General features: G+C 37.6%; 1 protein-coding gene across 3 annotated transcripts in view; it reads right to left on the bottom strand.

The window, feature by feature from the left end:
- Nucleotides 1-5,599: 5,599 nt before the first annotated feature.
- KCNMA1 (potassium calcium-activated channel subfamily M alpha 1) overlaps nt 5,600-11,636 on the bottom strand; it is a 638,320-nt gene continuing 632,283 nt past the window's right edge. For 2 of the 3 annotated variants that reach the window (XM_060170943.1, XM_060170877.1), the window contains one exon: nt 5,600-8,404. In XM_060170943.1, the coding sequence (XP_060026926.1) occupies nt 8,383-8,404 (22 nt within the window). In that variant the 3' untranslated portion in view covers nt 5,600-8,382. Of the gene's footprint in view, nt 8,408-11,636 lie in introns of all 3 variants that reach the window. The other variant, XM_060170921.1, reaches the window with a different exon arrangement.

Here is an 11,636-nt window from a genome sequence, read left to right as displayed (position 1 = left end):
CAAAGCTTTGGTCTATTTACATAAATCACTTTTACATTTACATAAAGCACTCCCTCCAGGGCATTGGTGGTTCAGTGATAAGATTCTCGACTGTTCCGCCCCCTCCTTGTCACACTCTGATTTTCACCAGTCACTTTTCTCTCCACCCTCTCTATATCACATCCTGTTTCCATCCTACTTGGAGAGTATAAAAACAGCTGCTCTTCTGATTAAAGACACTTGGAAATTGCTTTCCGGCTCCGAGAGTTCCAGAGTGTATCTCCTGCGGAAGTTAGTGCGGCATGAGTTCCTGATCCCTCTCCCACGCAGCAGCCTACATCGGCTCCAGTTGAGTTCTCTCCAAGCCAGAGAGCACTAGCTCGGGAAGAAGTACCCTCAGGCTATCCTGGCAGCTCCTATCAGCCCTCAACTTTGTCTTTATCAGATAGAGCAAATGCAGCCTGGAGGTCATTCCTGAACTTTGCCATCACCCCACCCTCACCACCTCATGACCCTATGGGTGCTGCAGAGACACAAGAAATACTCACTGCTTTAGAACACAAATACATAAATTTTTAATCTGCGAAAAATACAAAATGAAACCATGTACAAGTTATGTACAAACCCTTTTTACAAGACAAGAGAGTTATCACTGGTTATTACAGATGACAAGATTTGGGTAGATCATTTCAGAGCACCAGCATTTATTCTTTCCTCCAGTTCCTGTTAGGTTATAGTAATTAATCATAATCATAATGCCAACAATCAAAAGTTTGAAAGACAGATGGATAAGCCACACTCTTTTTTTTTCCCCTTAATGAACATGTAGGCTGACCACTGTGCAAATATAAACACTTTTTTTTTCTTTGTCCCCTACAGCAACACTGAATACAGGTTTTGGTGTAAAGTGGGGGAGTTTGTGTGTTCAGCGTCTGGGTGGTGGGATGTGGGCCAGGAGTATTAGGTGGGCTGTGATTGTGCCACTTGGGAATGGAATATTTTTTAATTAGCGTTTCCAGGCACGTCTTGGTTTATGTTTGAAATGTTGCAGTTCTGGTCAGATGTGTCTCAGGCTGTGCATAGCGGAAGGAAGGGACTGGGAGTAAGCCACTCTGGGGCATCAAGACTTCTGTTTAATGTGGAGGTGAGGCTCTGTCAACCTTGTTGGCAGTTCTCCATCACCTGCTGACTACATTCTCACACTGACCCTAAGTCCCATAGGAGGAAAGCTCTGGCAGGCGTGTGTCAGATTCATGTGAACATTTCCATTTGGGGCTAATAATGCTTCCTAAGACAAGCACACTGGAGAGGCTTTGATGTCACTTTTGTCCCTGTTCTGCTGAATTGTAAGATGAAGAAGAAACACAGAAGTCCTCAAGGGGATAAACTGGCCAAAGGAAACCTCTTTAAATGCAAATATACCGAGAAATTAAGGTCAGTTTTAACCTGGAAAAAAACCCAACTCTCCTCATGCTTATCTGCAGAAAAATGCCAAAGCAAGGTGACTGTAGTATTAGCTAGAAGAATTCTGAGATCATAACTGCTAGCCTGTTTCCTGTCCAGTATGGGGTGGGAAGAGGAACAATGAGGTGACAGGAGTGGGTGACATGAGGACTGAGGGGAAATAACCTCAAGAAACCTCTCTTTTGGGTCATTTATCAGAAATAATTCCTGTGATCTGTAAATTCTATCCAACCTTCATTTCCCATGGTGTTCAAAGTGACATATAGTGGATGGCTGACTGTCTACCACTAGCCATTGTTATCTATTGAAAAAGAAAGAAAGAAAGAAAGAAAGAAAGAAAGAAAGAAAGAAAGAGAGAGAGATTGAGAGACTTTGAGAGAAAGGAGAGATAGAGAGTGAGAGAGAAAGAGAAAGAGAAAGACCTGCAGCACAGTTTCACTACTCATGAAGCATCCTCCTAGCAAATTGGGACTGAGGGCTTGAACCCAGATCTTTATGCATAATAACAGGTATACAGTGGTTGCCCAGCTACTTTTTCCTTTTCTCCTAAAATTAGTTCCAACTTCCTTGCAGTCTGCACACTGAGTCTCCATGCTTGTTTGAGAACTCAGTGATGCTCCCTATTTTATAAGCTACTGAGGGCCTGACTTTCAAATCTCTGGGATCTCTCCTCACTTCCATTTTTCCCCACTCAGTTTGCAACAGGCCTTCTTTTTTGGAGAGGTTTTCTTTAAATTTGGATGAATGCAATTTACCCTTTCTAAGATAACCACATCAACTGACTCCTTATCTTCTCCTCTTTCATATTCCTCCATATGATTTTTCCTTCAAGGTACAAATTAAGCATTTCTTTCATAAACAGCCTTTTGCACAGGCATTGATCCAACACCTAGCCCACTCATCAGTCCCTGTAACTCCAGCTAAGTTTCCACAGCAATTATAATCTACAGCACTTATTTGAAGAAGGTTGTTTTATTTATTTATTTTTTAATTTTTTTTTTGGAGTGTGAACTCTAAGAACCCCATGCTACTCAGAAAATATTCAGTCTTCTTTAAACTTAAGCTCATTATGGCTTCTTTAAATGTTCAACCTAAAAGATGCACAGGTATTGGTAATTATCATTCTCTGCTGAAAACTTTTAATGACATTCCATGACCTTCTAGATCAGATCTTAAATTCCTAGCCTGTACTATCTACTTTCAGTCTTTTCCCATAAAGCCTCATCTGAGCTTTCTTCAGTCCTCCAAGACTTTGTCAACATAGACAAAGTGAGTTATGTATCAAAATCACATTCATATCAATGTGCCATGCCACATTAATCCCCTATCTTTTTGGAGGCCATTTTATTCCACATTTCCCTGTCATCTATTTCCCATTAAAATACCTTAAAAGCCCACCATGTATTATGCTACTTTGCATGTTTCTTAAATGTACATAGAAAAATCAAGTCTTCTTCCTTCCAAACAAAAGACTCAAACCTAGACACTAACTCTTTTTTTTTTCTCCCTTTATCACTGGGACTTCAATAATCTCAGCTGACTTTTTCAAACATAGACAGATAGACAGATAGATAGATAGAGCAGGGAAACACTGAGAGAAAAAGAAACCACAGCACTAGAAAGTTCCACTAATGCAATGGGTGCTGTCCTCAAACCTCTAAGGTTCATGGGGCAAAGCACTGCACCACCTAGGTGAATTATCAAGCCAGTCCCCCCAAATCATGAGCTTGTAAACTCACATCTAGGACTCTGGGCAATGATTCTTTACAATACTGTTTCAATCTTTTTGCTTTTATTCTTTGCCCAGTTTCTTGATATATGTCCTAAGTCAGGCCTGTCTTTAGATACAATTTCAGGCTCATTTTCATGCTTAAAAAATAATTCAAAGAGAAAGGTCTGGTATTTAAAATTCCTTCCTCAGTCCCACCATGTGTGCTGCTATAGGGCTAATGAGTTGCTGGCCTTGGATGCATAGGTTCATTTCTCTCTCCATGTTTCCTGTAAGTTTACTGTCTGAATGGCAAATAGATTCTGTGACTTCTTTATAAATTGAAGAAAACAATATTTTCTAAATTTTCTTGTTTTATGGTAATTTTGAAGGTATTAATAACTGATATTGCATGTACAACAACTAATCAGAACAAACTCCATCTAAGTAACTTAAGTAACTGATACAGCCACACTGGCATAGACTGACTGAAAATCTTTCTAATTATAACAGTCCATGAATAAATTCAAAGGATTGTATCACTATCTCAAATGACCATGTTATTAAAATATTTTATAAAAGGAAAAACATCCTTTTTAACATTTAGTAGTGAATGGGCGTAGGGTGGGAGTGAGGGAGATGTGTGATTTATCAGATGGGATGAGAGTGAATTTTCAGTTCTTTTTGCTATTTAAAGAGTGAGTCAAGTCCTAGTAGTAGCAGACCCCACCAAAATCTAGAGTGATTGGTGATTTTACAACCATTCCAAAACAGCAACTAGAAAGAAACCACAAAGTGGGTATAGGACAAAACAGAATTTAAACAGGATCTACAGTGTAAATCCATACCCAATGGGTTCATTTTATCTCCTCTAAATAAGGTGGCCCATGTCACAGTCATCTGAGTTGGTAATCTTTTCTACTTTCTCTGTCCTTTCTACATGTTCCTCTTTTACTGAGGTTCTTTTCAATAACAAAAAATGATAAATCAAAAATAGATACATGGATGTAGAAATAGATATTATGTTAGTGAAAGAAAAAGATCAAATAAAACAGATGACTGGAAGTGAAATTAGAAGTTACTGATCCCTTTCTCAAGGCTAAAGTCATATGTGAAATCAAAATTGAGAAAAGCTGTAGAAACACACTGAAAATTGGAGATATGAGTTAGAAATGAAGAGACTGAGGTCCAGAGGAATAGTTCAGTTGGACAGTGAAGTGCTTTGTTATGTGCAAGACCCAGGTTTGAACCTGGCCTCCATGGCAGCAACAGAAGCTTCAGAGCTGGGTTCTCTTTTACAATCTCATTGTATGTCTTTCTAAAAGGAAGAGATTGACTGAAACAGAGCCTTGAGAACCAAGAAAAGGAACATACATAGATAACATTGAGGGGGATAAAACCCTAGGGACATAGAGAAATCTGACTGACATCATTCAGTTAAATTTAAATAGTTAAAATTTGAATATATTCAGTTAAATTTGTATTTTGAACCTAAAGAAATAGCAATATGTAAATAAGGCTAGGAACAGGCCTAACAACTATGTAGCTAGAGCAGAAAACGCACATCGTCCTCAAGGATGCTGTTTGGGTGACTCAGCAGGAAGGCTCCATCGTTCTCTGACAGTATCTTCATGGGCTTCTCTCCAAGAGCCTGGACATTCCCCGTGCTCTCACTCCTAATTAAGGTCACATCCTCTCAAATCTGAAAGGGACTTGAGAGTCATCTAGTTGAATCACTCTCATTTACAAATGAGGCCACTGAGACTCAGAGAGTTTAAGACAATCTTCAAAATGTATAGCTAGTTATTTGCAGATGTAGCTCTTGAATGCACATATTAAGAAGTAGTTAAATGGAACTTCATCTTTCAATGTAAAAAAAAATGAAATTTTTTGTTTTTTTTTCACTTTCTTTCCAATACTCCCAAACTGTTTTAATTTCCAGTATGTTTAAAGTTTTTTTTAATGGACTTTTGTACAAAATATGCCATAAGATGTCCAACCTTTAGATGAAAAAACCCTCTGGGTGTGTGTAACTCGTGCCTTACTCACAAATCATTAGTTTTAATTTAAGGTGCTTCATGTTTGCTTAAAGTGAAATTTTAAAATATGAAATTGTTCTGTTGAAAATTTTAAAAATCTTAATGAGAAAGATGATAGTGGTGATGATGATGATGATGATGCCTTTATAAGTAGGTGTTTTCTGTTTGTAAGCAATCTGTTGGTGAGACTTCGATTCCTAAGGCAACTGAGTCATTAGTTTGGAAAATGGCTTTTCCAGAACCCAAAACTATGATAGGAGATCAGGGTTCACACATAAGACTGTACCAAATATGACTACTGTTGTTATAGGCTGAATTTAGGCTGAAAGATGAGTTTATCACAGTGGGGTAGAATAAGGACTTTGGTCAGAGAGCACAACAAACAGAATCAAATCAGGAAGCTCTGGCATTCCCTTGAGTGCATCAATGTACTTACAAATTTTCTCTATTTTTATTTCACTTTCCAATTGCTGGATACCATTTTAGGCCAGAGAAGTCTCAAGCTGGTCATTGTATATATCTCCTTAAAAAAATGTGCCCAATTTTATTTTCTGCCTCAGAACAGTTCTTTACAAGAAGACAAAATAGCACTGGATTGGATTGATGCTCAATCACAAAGGGAAATAGACTCTTGCCAATTATGTTTTCTTTTTTTGTTTGTTTGTTTGTTTGTTTGGGTTTTTTTTGGTTATGATGTGGAGTGGGGATGGGATGGGGACAGAATGGACACTAAAATAAAAAAAGACCATCTTAGTCATTAAAATTTTTAAATAGTTTAGACTCTCTAACAAAAGAGGAAGGGAGTTTGATTTTCTTCCAGAATGCCTTTGTATGTAGAGATTGGGAAGAGAGGGCAATAGATATGGGACTCTATGGCTTACATTCCTCTAATGGAAGAGTCTTTAGGTGACTACCATTGCCTGCCAGAGGAGACCAAACAGAATGACAAATTCAGAAAATGGTTATTAGGAACTGGAGTAAAGAAGAGCCCACTGGGTATCATGAAAGAAGTAAGAGCATGGATTGGTGTGGGGTGATTGTGCTAAGGTTACCCCAGTGAAAAATCATTAATGTAGAAGAAGGCCTAGCTTTCAGGAAAGTTGTAAAATCTTAGCAAGGGATATTCCCCACAATATGACTCATTTTACTTTTTGTTGGAAACCAGGAAATGTTATAAGCCTGAATATAGACCTCTGACATCATTTTAGTCTTCAGGGTAGACTAGTGATTGGTTATAAATAGTTTTTTAAAAACAATCCAATTGAAGTTACATTATATTCACAATACTTTAATATAACTAATTCTACAAAATGTGACAACAGGGTAACCACAGTCTGACGAAGTCACTTTAGGACAGTGCCTACAAGGTGGAAACACAACTACATTGGCTCTGCGGAGAGTGAGCAGAGGTGGAAGCTCATTTGCCTACACTGGTAATTGGAGATATTAGTGGACATGTTTTCATGGTGATCTCAGTGTTTGGATCTGATCTGATTTGCACTGATCTATGAGACACCACAGGGTCATGGCCTAGAGAATGAAGAATCTAAGTATCATGAGACTGTGGGGGATATTTTGGTTAATTTGGGTTCTTCATGTGTCCACAGTTCACATTTTGAGGAAAGTACAAATCACTATCACATTCATGCTTCTCTGGAGATAATTTTGAAGTTGAAAGATTTGCTGAATCGTTTGGAACTTAACAGTTGCCAATATGACTATACACTGAGCATGCAGGTGACAGCAGAGCTCTTAAGAGACAGCAATTGTGTCTGATGGCTAGAAAAAACTCTTGACCATAGTTTGAAGTGACTGATACTTTTAATTTCATTGTTGGTAATTTTCAAAGGACTTTTCTAAAAGTCGGTACTACTGCATTTGTTGCTTTGTTTTTTCCCCTGCTGTTATTATTTCTTGCTTTGGAACAAATTTGTGTGTTCTGCCCCAGCAACTAAAGGAAAGCCAGCAAAATTAAAACCTGGGCAAAAGTCACCTCCTTGGTCATGTAAATGTTCTGTTTGGTTTTTAAACAAAAACTCAGTGGACAAAAAAAAAAAAAGGAACAAATTACCATATCTTGTTAAGTGAAACTAGTCTACCGATGTTTACAAACTTTCAGGTTAAAAGCTCTGAGACTTGGGGAATGGAAAAAAAGTCCACCAGGTCCTTCCAAAGTTGAGATTACTTGCTCAGGTGGTTTGGAGATATGAAATGAGAAGCATAAATGCATATGGGAGTCCCCACTATAAGAACAATAAACAGAGCAGTGCCTTTTAAGCAACTGATTCTCAAATATCATATCCCAGGTGTACTCATATTTCTGATATCATTATATGGTCAAGTAAACTTGATCTTGCAATTGTAATAAAAGCTGCAAGAAAGTCTTCCCTTTTTTATACAAAGGGATGGAAAGTACAGAACAAAAACTAAAACTACAAAAATATGACTTTCAACTGTGAAAATAAATGTTTCCATTTATTAGGAGCTGGTATCAGTGCAGCCAAAATACACACTCATTCAGGAAACTCACCTGCCACATTTTGCCTTCTGTTTTTGAATTTACTAAATACATGTTTACATATTTGGATCATTTTAACATTGTTTTAACATTCCATTTCATCTCCTTTAATTACAATTAAATGTGGTGGTGACCATCATTCTCCTCAAAGAAAAAAAGAGAAAGAAGAGAACTATGTACTCAGGAGTCTGGTCACTCATTCATTTTGATTTTGCATTGTTTAGATAGAGGGAAGATATCTAACAATGAAAAAAAAGAAAAATATATTTTTTTCTAATAAATAAAAATAATTTAAAATGCTAGAGGCTATACATTACTATTTTAGTATGTTAATTTATAAATGAAATCATTTCCTTTTTTCAAAATACATGGAAGCAATATTCAAGGCAGACAAAGAGAAAGATCTGTCTACTTTATTATTCTTGTAGTTCTTGCTTTATCCTAACGTTTCCACCAGTGATTCAGCATGTAAGAGGAAGAAAAGTCACGTCACCATTTGTGAAGTTTGGCAGGCTTTAAAAAAATAGTTCTGGTCTCCTGGGAGTCAACATTCATCTTCAACTTCTCTGATTGGTGGAATCAAGCTGCTTGTGGATTTATATTGGTTGATCTGGTTAGCCATGTGGGTACTCATGGGCTTGATTTGAATGTTTCTGGGATAGGCATTATCCGGTTCATCTGTAAACCATTTCTTTTCTGCTAAAGGGCAAAATGAATAGAGAACAAGAAGAAGAAATGAGAAGCTTAATTAGTCCTAGGGTAAAGTCTTTAGAAAGTTCATTGAAAAATGCAAAAAAAAAAAAAAGGCAATGGCTAGAAACTGACAGTGAGTGATTGCTAAGAGAAACAGTGCAGTGTAGGGAGGACTCCAGAATCTGAAACATACCTCTGTTGCCTGTAGCCAGTGATGAACCAATGGGCCATTGCATCTTGGAGGCACCACAGGTAAACCTCAGAGAGTAAAAGTATGGAAGATGAATTCTGCCAGTGTTCTCTGGAGTTTCATTACTGCTCTAAAATGCCTTGGTGAGAGGAGATGCTGAGTCTATTGGAGTTTCATTACTGCTCTAAAATGCCTTGGTGGAGAGGAGATGCTGAGTATATCAACTTTTGGGGATAGATATTGTTTCTAAGGAAAGACTTGTGTATCCGTTGATCTGAGTGAAGGGCATAGTCCTACTACCACAGAGGGAATAAACTCATACAAGATAGTTTCCTCCCAGCTGCTACTTGCCTTTACTTGTAATATGCATACTTAAAGTTATATCTCTATTATAATGCTATTCTAATTATTTGGGTCAGTTTTAAGGGTCTTAAAGTAAGTCCAAGGTCTTGCTAGCCAATGAGACTAAAAATGAGAACAGCAACCAATGTTTTATGATAATTCTGTGATGGTTTTTATTTTAAGAAAAAAACCTCTGTGTTGGTACAGTGTTGGGAAAATAATTTCTGGTAATGATATTGAAGCCAGTTATGGTAGGTAGGCCAAGTTGTCTATAAGAGAGTTTGATGAAGTCATGGTCTTTCACTTCAACTCTAAATACAGAAATGACTGAGAAAGAAAGCTGAGTCATGGCATTTGGAGAGTGAAGAGAGAATAGAAATGGCCTAGCATTCTCTGAGCAGTTCAATGATATTTTAACCCTCATCCCTGCCTTTTTCTGGGACTCAACATTTCCAGAAAACTGACCTTGTGCATATCTACAAAGGGACTGGGCAAATAGGATATTCCAAGCTGGGAACCATATGCCTCATTTAGTTGCTTAGGAAAAGAAAATAAAGGAAAGCTTTGAAGGACACCCACTCCTATAGAGGTAATAGTACTTCAGAATTACCTTATCAGGGTCCCTGGACGAATAACAAAAATTAGCTGTCATTGATTATTGATTATCAATTGATTATCAACCAGTAGCTTGATTGAGATGTTTGTACCTCTTTGGATAATGATTTATAAACTCAGCATTCATAAACAACTCTTGACCATCTGCTTATTTCTTTCCTTGGCTGTTTCAAGTGCCTGAGCTGGAGTGTGCAGCGAAAGCTTTCATAAACCTTTGTTCAGTGGCTCAGTTTCCCCCTCAGGACACTTACTGCCTCACAGATCACTCTCCACCAGCCACCCACCCCCTTCTCTCACCTATTATAATTAAGTTCACTTTGATTTGAACAGATTGGGTGATAGGAATTCATAATGCTACATCCTCACAGTGAAGCTAACTGATTAAGTGCTTTAAATTATTCCCCCTGACAGAATGATAAAGTTACAATCTGTTCTGAGATGATCTACAGCTTGCCAGACTCCTACAGCTTCTTTCTACATTCATTTATCTTTTTGTCAAGCAGAGTTTTTTTTTTTTTTCCCCTAGCTTCAATTCCATAGATCTTTTAAAGTTATCAGCACATCTGAATTATTAATGAGGCTTTGGAGGCAAGGTTCCTGATGGGCTGGTTAAAAAAGGTTGTATAGAAATCGGGGACTGTGTACACATCAAAATAATTTCAGCTCCATTTAAAAAACCATTTAGTTCAAGTGTGACATAGATGAACCATTATGCATTTGAGGAAAACCTTTTTTTTTTTTTTTGTGATCTACAATTAAACTAACCTTTCAGAAAGGAGTAAAGTGTGATGGTTATCATATTTTAAAAGCATTTCCAGGTCTCTGAAACAATTTCAAACTATGACTTTTTACCGGTAGTAAATGTGTAAAGATGATTTTCAGAAGAGCTGAACCCAGCATCTGCGCTGTTTTCCTGTGCTGCCCTTGGTTTTAGCCCCGCCACTACGTGCACTACGTGGACTGGTTTTGCAAAGGGATTTAGGGCTAGGTTGGACATACAGACTGGGAGAGAAAGTGAGCCCTGCTGATATAAGCAAGTAGATCTTTTAGATGAAAAATCCAAGACAGCTGCAACTGTCAGAGATACTTATAACTGCTTCAGCAAATAATTGTTCAAAGTTTAGGCCTTTACAGTTCAATTCAAAGTCGGCATTCATTCATGGCAGAGAGAATATCAATTTTCTTCTGCTTGTAAGAAAGAGAGCATTGTTTACCATTTATGTTTTTTTGGTTTTTCCTTTAAATTTCGTGATATATATATATATATATATATATATATATATATATATATATATATATATATATAGTAACCTCTGTGGTTTGGTCATTCAGCTTCAAAACAAGGAGCTGTGTTTCAGCACATTCAGGGGGATGAGGTGAGGGTTTCATTATACCTGAGGAACAGGCTTTTAAATTCAGGCATCTTGTAAGATGTTAAGCATAAGTGTTTTTTGAGATTTGATTAGATAGGATATAGAGGATATAGAATACACAGATGCTAGGAGAAATTTACCAAAATGTCTGAGGGCAAACGCTTTTTATGAAGATAATTTCCCAAAGAAATTCGGAAGTGCATACACTTTAATAATTGTCAGCCATTCTACTCCAATAGAGAGAGTGTGTCCGGTATGCCAGTGACATTTTGGTTTACTGATTCTTGCTTTTTCAAGAAGAAACTATGCCAGTGGGTGACTGCACATCCAACTATGAAGAAGGGCACTAGGAAGAGGGGTTGAAGTGATTGCTGAAGTGATTCAAGATAAATGCAAATCTCCACTTAATCTCCCTAGTTCTCATCCCATATAACAAAGACTTCAAGGAGACTTGTTTTTCATCCCTAGTTTGAGAAGGACAAAGGATTTTGTTGAGAGTCACCTTCAGGCAGAAGTATACCACCATCTGCGTATCACCTTCTTGGGGGTGAAATACAGATGTCACCACCATGTGTCCAATGTGTGCCTATCAAGGGTTTCTTTTTAAATGGCAATTGGTGAGTTAGGGAGTGGCATTTCCCAAACTGTCAAATGGCTAGTAGAACACGGGAAACCTATAAAGTAACTACAGAGACATACTCACAGTCACTGAATT

The sequence above is a fragment of the Erinaceus europaeus genome, chromosome 1 (genome assembly GCF_950295315.1).
Source record: "Erinaceus europaeus chromosome 1, mEriEur2.1, whole genome shotgun sequence".
NCBI classification, from domain to species: Eukaryota; Metazoa; Chordata; class Mammalia; order Eulipotyphla; family Erinaceidae; genus Erinaceus; species Erinaceus europaeus.
The sequence above is the reverse complement of the archived record's forward strand: the minus strand, read 5'-3'. Positions and strand labels throughout refer to the sequence as shown.